This window comes from Rattus norvegicus, chromosome 15 (assembly GCF_021556685.1).
Source record: "Rattus norvegicus strain SHRSP/BbbUtx chromosome 15, alternate assembly SHRSP_T2T, whole genome shotgun sequence".
In the NCBI taxonomy this organism is placed as follows: Eukaryota; Metazoa; Chordata; class Mammalia; order Rodentia; family Muridae; genus Rattus; species Rattus norvegicus.
Window position 1 is genome coordinate 78,157,810 of NC_141548.1, and position 20,035 is coordinate 78,177,844.

The 20,035-nt window shown below is 35.2% G+C and overlaps 1 protein-coding gene across 1 annotated transcript in view; it reads right to left on the minus strand.

Moving 5' to 3' along the window:
• Positions 1 to 16,473, minus strand: part of LOC148001087 (uncharacterized) — a 36,179-nt gene extending 19,706 nt beyond the window's left edge. The window contains exons 1-4 of the mRNA XM_087586870.1: positions 16,368 to 16,473; positions 7,090 to 7,206; positions 3,288 to 3,459; positions 258 to 391 (exon numbers count right to left, since the gene is read on the minus strand). Of these exons, the coding sequence (XP_087442996.1) occupies positions 364 to 391; positions 3,288 to 3,459; positions 7,090 to 7,206; positions 16,368 to 16,449 (399 nt within the window). The 5' untranslated portion in view covers positions 16,450 to 16,473 and the 3' untranslated portion in view covers positions 258 to 363. The remainder of the gene's footprint in view (positions 1 to 257; positions 392 to 3,287; positions 3,460 to 7,089; positions 7,207 to 16,367) is intronic.
• Between the last annotated feature and the right edge of the window lie 3,562 nt (positions 16,474 to 20,035).

The following is a 20,035-nucleotide window of genomic DNA, read 5'->3' on the forward strand; positions in this document are numbered from 1 at the left end:
ACTTACTGTAAATAGTAGTTTCTGTTGAATATATCTGAGATAGCGTCTCTGTGATTGTGTATTATTAAGAAATGGGAGTGTAAGAAAATATAAAAAAGGGAACATGTTTATGCTTCCATGTCAGCAAAATAATATAATGTATGTGCATAATATGCCATTCCTCTCTTTGCTTCTCTACTTTCTCTTAAATACATTTAATAAAAATAAAATTATTCTTCAAATTTAAGATACCATGATATGCTTTGACTCAAACTTACCCTTTCATTCATTCTGCAATTTATCCATTTAAATTTTCATTGGTCAATTTTTACGCCATGTTTAATTTCTACATTTATGATCTGACCCTGGAGAAAGCCACGGGATTTAGGCATGTGTTTGCCGAAGTTGTAATCTGTTTAGAACCAAGAAAAAAATTAACAAATGTACCATTAGTTCTACCTCAGACAAGATTGAAATGTTTGAAAGCCAACTGTGGAAACTGAGTGGAAAGTCTCCTTTTAGGTAGTTGATATATTCTTATCTGGGATTCTTCACAGACAAGAGCCACAGTACTTTAAATTACCTTAGAGTTGGCTGATGAGCTCCAGAGGCATACTCCCTCTGTGTGGAAACGGTTACCAAGGGTTTTCCCTCAGTCCTAAACAACTCATTCTTGCAGCACAGGTAAAGAGCATAGGTCACTTGAGAAAAAAGATTTTTACAGGCCAGCCCAACCTTTTACCAAAGACCAGAGACCATACACAGAGAAGTATGTGCACAAGTAAAATGTATAAAAATTGGGGTTGGGGATTTAGCTCAGTGGTAGAGTGCTTGCCTAGGAAGCGCAAGGCCCTGGGTTCGGTCCCCAGCTCTGAACAAAAGAACCAAAAAAAAAAAAAAGTATAAATTTTGTGATAGGGTTTTTCTTTCTTTTTTTCTTTTTTTCTTTTTTTTTTTTTTTTTGCTTTGGCTTGTAATTTTTATAACTCAGTTGTATTTGTAGAATGTGAACTTTGTAGATGACAACATCTTATCCCCATGTCAAAATGTTGAAGATGTCTTGTAAAACACACTTCAGGTTTTGCATCTCTTTTTGTGCACTAACCCTCTGTAGCTCAAGAAGAACAACAACAACAGTGAAGTGGAGGGGAGGATTGGGTAACTGGACTCTGATGGAGAAACATCAATACCCTTGAAATTTAGCATATAGATTATACACGGTTTATTACACATATAATGGTATGGAAGACTGATGTGTACAACTGAACAAAAAGATGGTGTTATTACATAAACATAAGGACACATGATTTATGGTATACAGCTTGATCAAGGAAATAATTGGGCAAATTCTCCATCATCAGCCTATTTTGGGAGCAGTCTTCAGGCAGTAAACATGGAAAGCAGAAAGCCTGATAAGGTTTTTTTTTTCTCCACATACAGTCAATATTCACATTCAGATCCCCAAGGAACACCTTGCTCCTCTTTAGGGCTGAGACCTTGGAGCTCTTCAGATGGCTGTGCCCATGGAGAACAACACATACTCAGAATTTCACTCCAGGGTCTGCTGCCAACACTCTTAGAAATTAAACATTAACTTTAAAATCGGTATTCCTAAGAAGTCTTGATTTTCTACTACATTTTACAAGTTACAAATGAATAGTTTTGAATACTTCTGTAAATTTAATTATTTTCATACTTTATTTTACCATCAGACACTGATTAACATTTTCTTCTAAAATTCCCAGGTACCTTCACATTCATGAAGTATTATATAAAGAGCTATATTTGATAACCCAAATAAGCTGGATAGCTTTTAGGAAAACTATGATTTTTCTTATTTTTATTAAATGTAGGCTAACCTTGAAATTTTAAGATAAATTCAAGGGTTTCAAGATAAACAGAATTCTAATATAAAATTGGCATTTAGTAAACAAACAGGATAGGTTATGCGTATGATCCAAGATGGACCAACATTCAAGACCATTATTGGTTACCTGTAGAGCATTTTTAAAACCATCTTGGTACAGCAGACACTGCCTCTAAAACTATGGCAATAAAAACAAGATGTATGATGGGAATACGCTTACCAAGTTTTCCTGTAACTTGTAAGTGGATTTTAAATGTGTTCTATAGTAAAGTTAATATCTTAATATTGCAACAATCTCAAACAATATATTCTCTGAATTGTCCATATTATTTACTTTTGAGATCAACTTATTTATTCAAATGTATCATCCAGCAGTTCATTTCATATGTTAGACATGATGTTGTAAACTAGTTCTTTATGTTCAGTGGGGATACTGAACAGGATGGATAAAGCTCATTTTCTTTATGGCTTCTGGAAGGACTAGTAAGGGATAACCAACTGTTTCCGCTGGAAATTGCCCTACCATAAGACCAGCAATAGTCATGAGTTTGAAAAAATACTAGTTTTATAGATGTTGTCAATGTCTTAGAGATGATAGTTGACTTCTGCAAGAAACCATGAGTACCTTTTTTTGGTTATTTTATTTATTTACATTCCAAATATTGTCCCTCTTCCTCGTTTCCCCTCTGCAAACTCTCTATCCCCTCCCCCTCCCTCTGCTTCTATGAGTGTGCTCCCCGACCCACCCTCCCACCCACTCCTGCCTCAATGCCTTGGCATTGACACTGTGTCATTGAGCCTCCACAGGACCAAGACCCTCTACTCCCATTGATGTCTGATAGGGCTATCCTGTGCTACATATGCGGCTGGAGCCATGGGTCTGTCCCTGAGTTCTCTTTGGTTAGTTAATTTCTTTTAAGCTATTGATAGTAAAGGGGAAGTATCCCATCATTCTCTACTTTTCCACTTTTTTGGGGGAATGGGTGCTCCATTATGCCCCATACATATACTCAGTTTTTGTTGTTGCTGTTCATTTGTTGTTTTGTTTTTTTGGTGTTTGTTTGTTTTTTTTGTTTTTCATTGTTTTTATTTTTTTCGTCCTGATTCCTGTATTGTATCATTTAGAACTTCAATATCTTCGAGCTCTCTTCTGCAAGGTTCCTTTACTTTTCTCATCCTGTGTTATGCAACTTTAAATATCCTCCATGGGTCATGTTTTGGATGTTTGTTCTCCAACTGGAGGTATTTTTGGCATCAAGGAAACTTTAGGGGTTGGAAGAAGGAGTTCGCTTGGACTTGTCATGAAAATGTAAACCCTGCTGCAGTTTCTACCCTTGTATTTTCTATGTCCCGTCTGATACAGCGAACTGAGCTCTTGCTCCACACTTTCCAAGTCCCATCTGACTCAACCCCCAGATTCATTAGATAAAATAGATCTTACCTCTCGCAAGCCGTCGGTATTTCATCACAGTGAACACAAGTTCCACCCACAGGTCTGTTGTGCATCTCAATGGTGTCATCAAATGGTTTTCTTTTCAGGGGAAGAATTAGCCAAGAATAGCTGATATTTGTTTCTTCTCCTCTCAGTGTAATCTGACACTCCGTTCTGTTTGCTGTGAGGATATTTCAATGAAAGCAGCTGATATTAGATGCCACTACTTTAAATCTTACATAAGTCATCTTCAGTCTATGCTTCAGTCTTTTTGGGTAATCTGATCTCTGTAAAAGCAATGGAAATGTCGTTCTGGAACTCTATTCTAATCATTCTTAGATTTTCGAGTTGCATGTGAACGATTGCTTCATCAGTAAGCTAGGCGGGTCTGTTCTTTGATTATACATTATAAAGTCACAGGTATTCCATGCCTACTTTAAAATACTTGTGATCATAAAGCTTAGCTTGAAATTAGAAATGTGAAATTGCTCTGCCCAGCCTTCTAACTTATTTCCCTCCCTTAACCAACGCCTGTAGAAGCAAGCTCGCTTAGCCAGCAGCCTCATTCTGTGACTGTTGCTTCTGCTTTCTGTCATTTCTCATGCCCAATTCTGGATTAATATGATGCCAAACTTGTTTTTTTTATTATTATTATTTCCTTGATTCACTCTGGTTTGCGAAAGCTTGACAAACATAGACTGCTGATTTCCTTGTGGCCATGTCCCTTGATTTGAATTGTCAGAGCAGAGGAAGCTGGCAAAAAGTGATGGAAACGTGACTAAAACCCTGGCACATTGTTAATACAAAATATGGTGGTGTGAACCAGAACCATTAACATTAATACTCAAAAGAACTATGTACTAAGATTTACTTTACCCTAACCAATATCTTTAGGACCATTTCAATCCTCATTTTACATCTAAAAGCACAAAACCTACAAAAAACACAAAGTTAGTTTATTTCAGAGAACAGATTTGAAACCATAGGATTTGGTAGCACACTGGTTTTTCAGTCTACACAATATGCCCCTTCTACCCAAAAATACTGGATTATAATATTAGACAGTTACTGAAAGGCTTTAAATATTCATAATTTTAAATTTAACGTCTTTCCACTTTTGCCTACCTTGTTATTGTGAAATAGTTATCGTTTTAAGTAATTTTATTCTTTACAGAAAACAGATGTAAAGAACATAGCAATTAACAAGTTTTTGCTAGCAAATGTGTAACTGTTATCAAAACAAGTAATTTTTCTTTCTTTACCTTCAATTTTATCTGCATTTACTTAGATACTTGAATTAACCTCTAACGAGGTAGACTTATGCTAAGAAACTATAGACAATATTTTATTTCTCCCCAAATTATATTCTGTTATTAAATAAAATTAGTATTCCTATTTCTTGAGACATGTAAATGAAATTTTATAATTTTCTTTTAATAATGAGCAAACTTACAGTAAAAAGAATAAAATCTAGCTTCAAATAGAGATTGGCGTTCACAAGAACACAACAATTCTTTGGTTAACTCATAACAATTTCCTTTAGAATAAGTATGAGTATACAAAGATGTTTATTCTGCTTTTTTATTTTATGTGCATGTCTATTTTCTCTATGTGAATGTCTATGTACATCACATGCACCCTGGTGCTCACGGGAGGTGGATTTCATCTCAGATTTCCTGAGATAGAAAGTAAGACCATGTATGGATTGCTGAAAATAGAAACAAAATCCTCAGAAAGAACACCCAGCTTTTTAATCATTGGGGCCATTTCCCCAGCTACAGTGAACGGGTTTTGAACATTGTAGGCTCTTGTGCTTTGGAAATTGGATGACATGTATGCTTCAGTATTCAACATGTTTAAATGATATTTTAATGACATTTCAGGGTTCTTCCTCAGATACGTGAATTTTTCTTATTAAAATAAAATTATAATTAGTATAATAGATAAAATCTAATACATTACAACTGGACAAAACAAAAAAAAATGAAGAAGTGTCTGAAGAGAAGGCGCAAGATACAGAGACACTCCCCCTCATCGACCCACTTAAGAATGCCAAAAAAACACTAAAATAAAAGTAATAACATGTATTTTAAAGAACCACGGCATAGCCCTGTGAAACGCGGAACCTTCAAGTATGCCACTGAGCTCATTTCTGTTTGTCCTTTACTGCTGAGCCTGAAGCTTTCCTTGAAGAGTAGTTCTTTTCTCCAGGGAGACTTTGGAGAGAACTAACTTTGCATTTGCAAGTGGTTATCAATTGGGGATTTTCGCAAAATTAGGAATGGGGGCATGTGGCCATGTCTTTCAGCTCTAGAGCGCTATCTAGTGCAGGTCCACCATTGACCTCTTCATACTGCCTCAGAGTTTGTGCGTTCATATACGCATCTGTCAGGTTGATAGAGGGCTTTGTTTTCTTGGTGTGCTCCACGTCCTCTGGATCTCACACTCTTTCTGCTTTCTCTTCTGAAAGAGGTCCTGAACCCTCTGGGGAGGGATTTAATGCAGACCTCATTTTATGACTGAGTGTGCCAAGGTATCTCACTCTGATTGAGTATTTTTCAATTGATTTAATGTATCTGTTTCTTAATAGTAAATCAATTGTACCATATACAACAGACTTAAGTATTTTAAAGCCATGGTTCTAAAAACAGGTTGTTGACTACTCAATCAGTGAAATTGTTGAAACTCCTTGCCTTTTTAAATGTTACAACAATGTAAAACATATATTATTATTATTAATAGTTCTTTTTTTAAATTTATTTATTTTCCGGAGCTGAGGAACGAACCCAGGGCCTTGTGCTTGCTAGGCAAGCACTCTACCACTGAGCTAAATCCCCAACCCCTTATTAATAGTTCTTAATAACTAACATCTTTACCTCTTTGGCACTCAGATATTAATCGTCATTTCTATTGCAATTAGAATTACTATATGATTTCATTTATAGGAAGTAAAAGAAGGAAAGTAACCGAAAAAGAGAAAGGCTGACGAGGAAATTTAGAATAAATTAGGAGTTATTTTATGCTCAGTATACTACCCTTACGTTTAGCAACCATAATAGGACAGACTGCAATCCTGAGAAAATGGTTCCCTATGGTCCTCCAAGGGGAACTCAACTGCACTGTTAGGGAAATAAAAAATATTATAGCTGTCAGAAATAACTGCCTTTACATTGAAGGACTCTTGACAGAATATAGGAAATTCTCATTGAAAAATCAAAACTTTGATTAATTAGATAACCAAATAAAAGATTAGATCTTGCCATTTGTTTTCCTAACTAAACTAACAATCTGGATTCACTAAATTTTTTTATAATCATATTATTTCTGGAAAAATTCAAGACAGAACTATTCCAATACTGTTAAAATATTCCTCACTTTAATATTTAAACTATAAGATGCATATTTGAGATATCTATGAATTTGTATCTATATGTAAATATACTGTATCTATACATATTTTCACTTCCTAAAAGTATATTGCATATTTAAAGGTATATTGCATATTTGGATTTCTAGAAAATATGATTGCCGTAATGACAGCAAGGATAGCAATTGGGAATGCCAGTGAAAACATTTACAATTCAATGAAAATAATTTCCAGCTGATTAAAACTATTAAAGCGTCTAATAAATTTGAATTAACTGTATCACAAAGAGCCAAAATGAGCATTAGCTCAAGGTCTTCTCTAATCTGCTTCCATTACCAGTACTGAATGAACTTTGAAATTTTAGTGTTTTCAATAATAGCCATAGTTTTCACTAATCGGTATCTGCCCTCTAGGTGCACCTGCACAGAATCTGCAGTAACCCACCGGCTTTGCATGGACTATGATAATGTTTGCAGTTGATTCCAGGCGACTCCAGCAATTGTCCAATGTGCCCATTATGAACCTGTTCTGTTACCCTCCCACTCTGGTTGGCATAACGTCCTGTAGAAGAGAAAAAAACAGAATACTTACATTCCAAGAGCCAGCTCAAATACATCTAATAACCAGTTGGGAGCATGAAAACACAACCAGAAGCCTAGATTATCAAACCGTAGGCTTATAGGCTAAAATACATGATTGTAGAGCTAAGGTGACACTGGCACACAATGGGACTGAGATAATGAATTAATAAGCCTCTTACAGCCTAAATTCGTTATTTATTTCTATGATCGTCATATAAATTATATCTAAATTTATTCACTTAAGACATTGTATCAGTTAAAACATTAAATGTGTTCTATCGGGTTCATTTCTGGCAATGAAAAATAAACTTCAATATAAATAAATACATTTTATTAAATCATTAGCAAAATGTCAATTAACTAAAGTCTTTAGAGATAATACAAAGCTAGGGAGAGGAAGACAGTCAGTGAATAAACATACTTGCTCTCAAGCTTGACAACCAGTGTTTGATCCCCAGAATGCACATCGTGGAAGAGGAGAACATTCTAACTCAAATTTCCTACTTACTTTCACATATTCATCATAATAATGCATGCCTTTACCCGGTTAATAAATCTAATGAAAGAAAATTATACAAGAGGAAGGGAAAATTAATCAAAATGATACTGTTTTAGCATTTATCTTTTTTTAGATATATTTCTTTCTTACATTTCAAATGTTATTCCCTTTCCGTTTCCTGTCCATTAGCTCCCCATCCCCTCCCCCTCCACCATACAGGTATTACCCCATTCATCCCCCTTACTGCCTCCACCCACATTTCCCTGCACTAGGCAGGACCAAGGGCTTCCCCTTCCACTGGTGCCCCAACAAGGTTATTCTCTGCTACATATGCAGTTAGAGCCCTAGGTCAGTCCATGTATAATCTTTCGCTAGTGGTTTAGTCCCTGGAAGCTCTGGTTGGTTGACATTGTTGTTCTTATGGGGTTGCAAGCTCCTTCAACTCTTTCAATCCTTCCTCTAATTTCCCCAAGTGGGTCTTGCTTTCAGTTCAGTGTTTTGCTGCTAGCATTGACTTCTGTATTGGACATGCTCTGTATGTGCCTCTCAGGAGAGATCTATATCCGGGAAAATTCTGACAACCATGATCTAAAAGATGAATTTTAGTATATTTCGCAGAAGCCAGAATACAGCCTAAATTAGAAAATTTATTTTTTCTGGTTTATCTAAATGTCATTTTCCAGTGGAGATGAAAGTTATTTTCTGGAAGTCTTGACACACTAACACTTTACTGAACAGAAGCATCTAGTCTCATTATGTATTCTATTTTTCCTAAATTACAGCCATAAGATGCTGATGATATATTTAAAAATTAAGTTAAATCTACACTTTTTAGAATAAAATTAATGTCAATATTTTTATCTATCTTTGTTTATCTATCTGCACTTCTGCTTTAATATCCCTGCATGTTGATGTGTTACAGCACTGGAATGGACTCAGAGCTGGCACATGCCCAGAAAGCTCTGTGTCATTGAACTACATTTCCAGAACTTCAGTGGTTTCAACTTCTGCTCACTCTTAAAATTCTTAATTTGTTTGCCAGGGACAAATTAAAATGCAGTCTCTTGTATGGTATAATATAACATTCAGAATCAGTTCTACATGAGAATAGGACTATTCCTACTAATATTTACTAATTGGCTTATTTTAATTTATTGGACATAGTGTGTAAACTGTCTCTTCATGATGCAGTAGCTTATTATGTGATATGCAGTGAGGTTAGCCCTACTTGCCAATACTGTCATTTGTGAACACACAGACATACATACACATGTACACACACACACACACACACACATGCGCACGCACACACATACACAAACACATGAACACACATACACACAGACACACATACATACATAAAACCATTTATAAGGTTCTTGTAACAAACAAAAAGGAAATAATAATTTTGAAATACTTAGATTGGAATAGTTTGGTTTTCCAGACAGGGTGTCACATAGCCCTGGTTAGGTTCAAAACTTTTATATAATTGGGCATATCCTTGAACTCTTGATTTTTTTTCTTCCTGCACCTGTGGGATTACAGGTGTGACACACCTTGCCTGAATTCTGTAATGTGAAGGATTGAGCCAGGACCTTGTCTATGGAGGCAAGAATGCTACTAACTTACATATATCCCCAATTAACTTTAATTAGTTTTCCACATGTTCATTCTTCAAGAACAGTCTGACAATCAGGTTTTCAACAGTCTGACATAAGAGTTTTGTGGAGATGCAATTTAGCCCATAACACTGTAGTAATATATGTAAAACACTATGTCATATAAAACGTGTCAATGGAAAAGTGTAGAATTTATAATTTGCATTTGGAATAAAGACTTTTATATTTATAATTTAGAGGGGGAAATCTAAAATTAAATTTTTAGTATTAGCAAACTCTTTAAACATATGATGAATTAATATCCCCCCGCCCCAGTATGGCATCTATGGACAATGGTTGTCATGGAAAATGTGATGAACAAGAAATATAAAAGGGAACCGGGCATAGAAATGATTTCTTGACCAGCAATGGGTGTCTGATTTTAGTGTCTCCTCAAAGATGATATTTATCTAGTGCTTTTAAGAATCTCTTGGGCGTCATTGCCTCCCCTGGTCAAGTTAGATTTTCTTAGATATCTCACTCTGTAGAGAGGGATGGTATGTTGGTTTTCTTTTCCATCTGGTCCGGTGAGCTTAACATCTGGAACCTTCTTTTGGTATCTACGTACGGCTGATAAGACTGCAGAGACAGAAGTCCCAAAGCACGAGCTGGCTGTACTGTACTGGGAAATGAACGTTCACTCACTGCCGGTCCCATTACTCCTAGCTTCTCAGACATCTGTAGTACTTGCAACAGGGAATCCGCCAATGTGGCAGCAGGAGATTCAGCTTGCAGCCTGTTCAAGAACGTCTGTACATTTCTGGGAAGTAGAAAGTCCTGGGAGGAATGTTCCTGAACCAACTGGCAGCTACCACTGTTGTAATTATTCAGGGCAATTAATTAGTAATTTTGATGTACAGACTCAGATAATCTGCTAAGTCACAGAGTCAAATGATGAAACGGTGTTAATGATGGACATCTTACTAATACAAAATGCTAGGAAAAACGATTGGCACACGTGTGGTCACGTGACACTATGGGAACTTGGTTGCTGTTTTATAGCTTGGACTTTAGTCCCATAAGGAAACAAAACTGCTTTTTTCCAGACAGTTCCATGTCCTAACTTCAATGCTAGTGCATATTAATCAAAGGAGTGACGCTAAGCCTTTACAAAGGTTTCTGAGGGATTTTTACTGTTCCTAGGTATTAAATTTGGTTACAAATATCTACAATCATCTTGTTTTTTTCTCAAATTTTGTATTTTTAAAGTTTACCCATAACTCTGTATACTTTTCCTCCTAAATAATACAATATCTAATTTTGTTTAGGCCTTTAAAAAATTAAATGCCTAAAAATTTCCTTCTGAACACAGTAAAAATACATTAATATGTCAAGAGAACACACATCTCTAATTAAATAACATTTTTGAGAAATGTAAAATAAAATGTGGAGAAATAAATTTATTTTAGTGCTTTCAAGTATTAAAAATATATGTGATAAAAAATATTTTTTATTGTCATTCCTGAGTTGCAAATGAAACCCTGAGAGGACAAGGCTCCCGAAAGAATTTCACTAAGAAAGCTTTAATTCTGTATCAGTCACAGCTCTGTCTCAGGCAGAAAAAAAATATTCTTTTCAAACCACTTTGTGCAAGTTGTTAGTGAACATATTAGTTAATGACCTGAAGGCAAATCTCTGACAATGTGATTTTGTGCTAATTGTGTGGAAAAATATTTCTAGCTTTTAAAGCGCAGCAGTCTGAGTGGCTATAGGGAATTCATCTTCCCTGTTTCGTCTCCTCTATTCAACCTTCCTCAAGGGCACTCAATCATATCAAATGAGTCATCCAGCATTCACATCATGTGTGAAATCAAGGAAAACCCTCAAGAGTCAATGCCATGGATTAGAAGTTGTCAGTCTGTTTGCATTCGGTAGGCATTACAACGACAAATAAGATAAAATTATTTGGAATAAGCACATGCATAATTTAGCATCTCATTTTCATATGTTTTATGTTGGAAAGACTGTTTCAGATATAGCACTATTTTGTCACTCTGAACATACTCTTTTTAAGTTTATCATATTTAGATTTATTTGATTATTCATGAAATAAATAAGTATTCATTGAACACATTTATTAAAGGAAGACTGCTGCTTCATAGGCTTTAATAGAATTATATTTACTATAGTTATGCTACAATAAGAAACTAAAAATACATATATACACACTCCCCCACATATATATGTGTGTATATACATATGTACATATGTATACATATATGCACATACACACAGACATATATATATATATGGTATAAAGATATAAAGATATTTGCTACTGAATTTATTATGACTTAAAAAGCTTATTTAAATAACTTTAAGTTTTTCAATCCACAAACAAGAAACAAAAGCAGAGGGAGTTATACAGTAGCATATGCATCCTAGTTACATCCAAGTTGCTACAGGGAAATCTGTGGAAAAAAACAATATCTGGGTAATGCCCTATCACTGTCTATACTGCTCCTTATACAGTCGAAGCCAAGATATGTACATAAATTTGAACATAAAATTTTGCTTGCTAGTACATGTTCACATGTGATTATTTAAATTATATTTTAACAATATTAAACATTCATTTTATTAAATATATTTTAATTTTATCTTAGCATTTATATGTTAATATACATTTAAAATATATGGTATCTGTATTAATTTATTCTGATTGGGTTTAATCTGCCACCATGTTTTCCTTTATGTCTGCTGGAATTTAAGGGAATATATACAAGCCTTAGTAGAGCGAGCCAATTGAAAATTGTCCTTCCAGGAACATATGAGTTTATATCATTCATTGTGTTTTCTTTATAGGATTTAAGATAATGCAAAGTCCACCTTTTTGAATCATTCCCTGTAACTATGGGTTTTCTGCAATCATCTTTTATAATAATGTAAATGTTCTAGACAAATCCTAAGGGGAAAGAAAATCTGGAAAAATCTGAGCTTTAACGAGTATGATCTTCCCTTTGTCGCTGCAGAGCAGGATGTTTTACATTCCGCATGTAAAATTTGCACGGATTCATGCAGCACAACACATAGAAAATGAATCCCTTCAATCATGAGATAATCTTTATTTCATAATCCCCTAAATTTACAATTTAAAAAAACGGTAAAATGCTGATATAAGAAATCCTATAAATATCTGATAAATCAACAAAGTATATAATAAAAACAAACCTTTACTGTTTATGAATATGAAGACTCAAACTGTCATTTTATCCTGGCTTGGCTTAGACATGTTATGCAATTCAAATCAAAGTTCAATGAGCTATTTTATTGACAAGAACAAACTGTCTATAAAGTATACAGACAGAAGAAAAAGACACAATAGCATATAAATTATTGAAGCATAAGCAAGTGTTACAGATTGACATGACCTAAGCCTAAGTCTTACCCTATTGGTATTATACAGAGACACATCTCTAAATTAACTAAGTAGTGCAAAATTAGATAGATGTTTAAACAGAGGCATAAAAACAAGATAAATACAGGGGAAAGAAGATAGCACAGAAACAGCCAGGCATGTACATGCAAACGCATTTATTTATATACAGATAATACTAACATTTTTCAAATGATTAATTCAAAATAATCTGCAAATCTAAATTGTGTATTTAGAATCTTAACATTCCCCCAAACAGAAAAAAATGGTACAGTGATAACATTTAATACATTAAAAATACGATACATAAAATAAATTATAAGATTAGCTTCATTAAAAAGGAAAAATATTCAAAAAAGATGAAACCAAGATAATAAAAATTAAACTCTAAAATTAAAGAAAATGTTTGCAAGAAACTCTGAAAAGAGCAGTGCACAAAATGTACAAATAACAGATAAATTTCAACATTAGACCATGTTTAATCTAAGTAAAAAAACAGTGACAAAGAAGACAAAAAGAAAATTGCCTTTCATGTTTTTGATTTGCTGATTTTGTTTTTTTGTTTTGTTTTGTCTTTGTGTGTTATTTTTCCTTGAACAAGCCTGGTTTTGTTTTGTTTTGTTTTTTTTGAAGAGTGGGTGCAAAATAATCATACAGACACAGATTGTCATCTTTCTTCAAAACTGAACACTTTCCTCCTTTCATTCAACAGCCTTGGTATTTATCAAAGTAAATTACATATTATCTGAACACAGAAGCAACATGGACCAATAGCATCTATGAACAATGCAGATTTGTTCATAATTGACAAAACATGGATGCAACTAACATGTTCTTCAGAGTGTGAGTGAGCAAAAATTCCAACAATGAAACAGTCATTATTCAGGGATAAAAATAAATGCATTCTGAAGCCATGAGTGTTATAAAAGAAATTCAAATGTATTCACATTGTAGGAAAATCTGACTTGCAGCTCGGCTGCTACAAGCTTCCAAATTACTCTGTTGCACAAAAGAGAGCATCAGGGTGAAAATCAAATGTTCAGTGTGGGAGAGTTAGGAGGAATAAACTGAAAGGAATTATAGATCAGTTAAAATTTACTATGTTATGATGTGCTAGTGAATATTATCTGGTATTACATGAATTAAACAGATGCATGTTGTTAAAGGAAACAAACCAAGTAGAAAAAGACCAGGACTACATGGTTTACCTGAGAAATGGAAAATAAAGACCTGGTCTCCAAGGCACAGAGCTGGAGGCCAGCAAAGTTGTAAGGAAGCTGAGAGGGAGAGTTTATAAACATGTTAAGGAAGAAATCAATTCAATTTCAATTACATATAATTATGTATTCCATTGTGTATTTTTTTGAACATGGTGACTATAGCTAATAACAATGTACTGTATTCTTAAATCCTGAGGGTCAATTTTAAGATTTCTCATTACAAAATGACAATTTCATGATATAATGTTAATTAAATTTAGTCATTACAGGCCATGTATGTATATACATATATATGAAACAAGATATTGCATATGATAAAAACACACATTTTATAAACTCACTTTTTTTTAAAAAGGGAGGACATACAGGGAAGTGCCCGACATCAGCTTATAGAAGTCTTTTCTCCGATACCTAGAGTATAATTTTTCTTTTTCTTTCAAGTCGTTTATTTCTGTTAACAATATAGACATGTTTGCTTGAATGTGTCACCAAACACAATGTGAAATATTTTACAGTACTCCTTCTATAAATGTATGTTTACTTTAGAAACATAAAACCACTTATACATTTAAAAATCAACTAAAATAATACTTTCACTCTCTACATATGTATATGTATGTGTGTGCGTGTGTGTATGTGCTTGCATGTGTGAGTGCATGTGAATGAGCATGTGCAGATGCATTGTGTATGTGTGTGTGTATGTGTGTGTTTGTGTGTGTGTGAACTTGCATGTATGAGTGTATGTGAGTGAGCATGTGCAGGTGCATTGTGTGTGTGTATGTGTGTGTGTGTATGTGTGTGTGTATGTGTGTGTATGTGTGTGTGTATGTGTGTGTATGTGTGTATGTGTGTGTGTATCTGTGTGTATGTGGGTATGTGTGTATGTGTGTGTATGTGTGTTTGTGTATGTGTATGTGTGTGTGTATGTGTGTGTATGTGTGTGTGTATGTGTGTGTGTATGTGTGTGTATGTGTGTATGTGTGTGTGTATCTGTGTGTATGTGGGTATGTGTGTATGTGTGTGTATGTGTGTTTGTGTGTGTGTATTTGTGTGTGTTTGTGTGTGTGTTTGTGTGTGTGTATGTGTGTTTATGTGTGTGTGTGTGTGTGTCTGTGTGTGTGTGTGTGTGTAGAGAAAAGAAAATGAGTGCAATACTCTGAGAGCAGTAGGTTCTTTGGCATGACTTCTTTAAAGCAATGTGTGCACATACCCATCACATGTTACAAAACAACTTTTGCTCATCTCTTATTGGGTCAGGTATGCTAGTTAGGTTGCTTAAGTATGCTATTCTTAAGTAAAATAGACGATGCAATCAATCTGAAATATGGTAAGATATTTACCAATTAGATGGTAGATCTAGCAACACATCTATGATGACATATTACCTCTTATTTATAAAACCCAGAGGCTACAAAAATTCTGTCTGCATTCTTAATCTTTAAGAAGGAAACATACACAGGTTGGACTTAGGCCTCCCTGCACATATGTAGCAGATGTGCAGCTTGGTTTTCAGGTGGGTCCTGAACAACTAGAACAGAGGCTATCCTAAAAACTGTTGCCTGTCGGGTGGGATATGTTCTTCTAGCTGGGCTGCCTTGTCTGACCTCAGTGGGAGAGAAACTGCTTAGCCTTACAGATACTTGATGCGCCAGGGTGGAGAATATCCAGGGGCGCCTCCACCCGCTCTGAGGAGAAGGTGGTATACTTAATAAGGTAATAGGTTTACTTTGTGAAAGGAAGTGTAAAGTTACAGTATAAACCAAGTACAGAATAAATCACATATTCTCATGTAAATGAACATATAAACTAATGCGAAAGATTTCAGCTTGTGAAGAGAAAAAAGTGATAGCATCGTAGTGACAAGAACGTAGTGGGAAGGTAGGAGAATGATGGAACACTCTGAGTGATCTATATTACAAAGTATAGTAGTTCACTTCCTATGTGATGTACGCTACTCAATCAGCCCTCAAGATAACTTAATTAGGAATGGGATCTTTATTTTCTCTTTAAACGTATTTTCCAAAGTGACAAACAATAAGTGCATATATTTAAAAAGATAGGATGTAGTTCTTTGATATATGTATTAGCTACAGACCATTAAATTAGCAGCTCTTTTTACCTCCGCTGGCCCCTCACTTGCCTTTTGGAATCCTATTTTATAACACTTTCACTTTTAGACATAAATGTTAGGAGAGACTTTTCATGACTACATCACAGATTACTTGTGTTATTGATGTTGTATGTCCTATTAACTCTCTTGGATAGAAAATGGTAGAGAAAAAGAAAGTGGCTCTCCAGGGAGAACAGCAGACAGCGAGGAAGATAAAAATAGCCTACCTCCAGTGCAATTGTACTCCTTCAGCAGGCATCATTGCCAAACACACTTACCTTCTGTTTCTTTGAGTTTTAGCTGCCTGAGGCTAAAAAAGTCACTTGTCTGAGGCTCTGTAACCCTCCCCCGCCTCCCCATCCTCTCAGGAAGAAAAGTGGAATTCTATTCTCTCTGGAAGCTGTTTGGCCTCAAAGTGTCATATGCTAAGTCACTTGTCATTGCTGCCAAATCATTCTGAGTACAGTGCTGTAACTCCACAAAAATAAGCCCTGGCCTTCCTTTTCATTGGGTTAATTTAAACTGTGTGAATCACCTTCAAATGTTTGAAGTTGATACCAACATTTAAAATTAGAAAATATAATTAACAGTATAATAAAAAGATTATTGGAAAAACACACTATTTTAGTTATTTTTTCTCATTTCTGTGTCTAAACACTTAATACAAAGCAGCACAAAGAAGTACAGGTTTATTTTGGCACATTATCACAGACGTGCGGTCCACCATGTCAGGGCAAACATCTCAGTAGGATTGGCTGAGGCTCTATACCAGCCCCAGCATGAGGCAGTTGGCAGATCTCATGACTTTGGTAGTCTAGAATCAGAAGAACAGAGTGGCTATAACTATAAACCCAAAGACTATAGACTCAAAGACCTGTGCTTCTTAACACACCTCTTGAATATTTCAAAACCATCCAAACAGTACCATTATATAGGGACAAGAATAATATCATAATTTGTCAGGTTTAATTATAAATTTCATTGAGTTTTAATCACATACATTCCTCTCCCCACTCTTTTCAAAACCATACTCCCTTCTTTACCCACTAAACTATATGTCTTTTTTATAGAGTAAAGGTGATTCAGAAAATACATATCAAGCACTTACTGTGTGTTTGATTACTCATTTGTTCATTTATTTGGGTTATTTCAGACAGTCCGAGATAGTTGAGGTTGGCTCAAACGTGTTATGAAGTTGAGACCAGCATTAAACTTAAAGCTTGTTCAACCATGCCACATTTATGGGCCAGCATCATTTTTTGATTACCAACTTTTCTCTAAGACCATGTTTAGTGGGTAAGAAAAGGTGATGAAATTTCCTAAAATACATACGCATACAAAGGCAATATAAATGACATTGCCAAATAGTCAGAGAAACTTGGTCCCAATTGGCCATCTTTGTCAACAAACAAAGCTTCCCATGTGGGGAATGAGTTACATCTAATTGAGTTCTTTGCCAAAGCAGCCCTTCTGGAATCTCCAAACCACCCAGGCTCCTACCAAGATGATAGAGCTCTCTCTCTTGACTGTCAGAAAGACCTCATTCCTGAAAACAACACCAAAATAACTCCTTGAACATGGACATGTCAAGTTGGTGCCTTGATGAGCCTTCATCCCTGTGAGGCAGAATATTTCCTGCAGAAAAAGTATTCTGCAAGCTATCAAAAGAGATATGTGAACATCCAGCCAGCCATAAACCTTTATCTAGAGTGATCAACCTTCAAGATATGCTAGCGCAATTGTGGTGCAAAGCTTGAAGAGATAATCAATCAGTAACTGTTCTGACTTAAGGGCCATTCCATGAGATAAATCCCATGCCCAATCCTGATTGAGTGATTAAAACTTGATCCTAGATAACCCAGAAATATAGGGTATTTGAGCTTCATGTGTACAGTGATTGCAGAGGCCAGAAGAAGGCATATCCTCCCTCGGAACTACATCTATGAGCAGTTTTGAGCAACTTGAAATATGTACTGTAAACCGAACCTGAGTCCTCCGGGAAAGAACATGAGGTACTCTTCAGTGCTGAGGCATTTCTATAGCACCTACATTAAATTCATAAACACATCTCAGAAAAATATATTAGTTCTCAAAGAGAATGGATATAAATGTTATAGAGGACTCCTTTAAAATTACTCTGAAGTAGTTGAAGATAAGGGAAATCTTCAGCTATCAGTGTTCAAAGGTGTTTTCATCATTTCGTTTGAATTGGCATTATATTCTGCCTTAATGGTTTTATCAGACTAAGTTTATGCCATGAAGTAGGTGGAGAGTGAATATAGTCATACAACGACAGTCCATTTATCATATATCTCTTTAGGTTATTCTGATTTTGATGCTGACTCTCTACACTTGTACAATATGATTATACATACATAGTACTCTTTGTATTACTGAAGCAAAAGCAGCATGCTTGAAGAAATAGAATATGGATAGACATATGTGTCTGGAAGTAATACATGCATATAGGATGACTTTATTATATTTGTGTTTGTTCTCAGCACTTAAGGGGGATATTTAAAGAACTGAAGATATAAATTAACCTCCAATATATTTTCTTGTCTGTAGTGACTAGATAAAATAAAATTATGGCCTAAAATCCAATAGTCTTACTCTAGTTATATCAAAATAGTAAAGAATCTCATGTCTAAATTCTTAAAAAGTTGTATGGGTACTTATACAGGCCTTCAATTTGTTTAACTAGTTTATAATCATCTTTATGTTCAAGTACATGCCACTTACACAACACATACAGTCATATATATATATATGACTGTACAATTATATATATATAATTATATGTGTGTGTATTACACATATTACTTCATTTCCCTGTGACTGCTTGAAGCAATAGATAAGTCCCATTTTTTTTGCTCATTCCTGAAATGCAACATAAATATACATATATACACCCACTTCTAGCAAAGCAGCCAAATGATCCAGGCAACAGATGGGAAACTCGGAGCCCATGTGTTCACATTCCAACGATGCCAATAACTTGCTGGGTGATCTTGAGCAAGCTACATATCTTCAGCTAATTGCCTTCCCTCCTAAAAGAACAGAGCCACAGGGCTGAATATTAGCTTTCAGAAGCCAAGTAATGAATTTGTCCCACCATCCTTCTTAATATGGAAAACATATTCAAATAATAAAGAGCTGGAATTGATCTTATTATTATTGCATAATCTCATTAGGGCCCTCCTGCTGCTCTGAAGGCTATAACCAAATGCTTTATAAAACCCACCTTGTAAATAGAGGGCCTTCAATAACAGTGAGACAAGGAACAAAAGGAAAACTAATACATCTAAGCTTCTCCCCTGAAAATATATGAGCAGACAATAAACGCTTGTTACAGTCCTCAATACTATTAGTCATTAAAAATGCAGACTCAAAATCCAACAAGATTCTATTTCACACCCAGTACAGTGGATAAAATTTAAAAAAAGGGGGGGGGAAACAACAAGAATTAATTATATTATATGAAAATTAAACTTGTACTCAAATGCTGTTAAAAATTTTAAATGTAGCAAATTCTTTTGGCAAACATTGGGAATATTCTTCAAAATGTTAAAATTATATTAAGCAGATATTCACTATGAGGTTTTTTTTAATTGTATCTTATCTTTGTCTTTACACTCCAGATTTTATCCCCCTCCTGCTCCACCCTCTGACTGGTCCACATCCCATATCTCCTCCCCAACCCAGTCTCCAGAAGGATGTCCCCACCCCCTCATCTCCACCCCACCAGACCTCCTTACTTCCTGGAGCCACCTGTCTCTGTCTCTTGAGGGCTAAGTGCATCGTCTCTATCTGAACCCAGACCAGGAAGTCGTCAGTGAAGAATATTGAAAATAGAGCCTTCTAATATTTGAACATTTTGGTAAAGAATAAGTACAAAGTGAAAATATCCTAACTTCCTTTATGAACAGGCAGAGTATAGTAATTT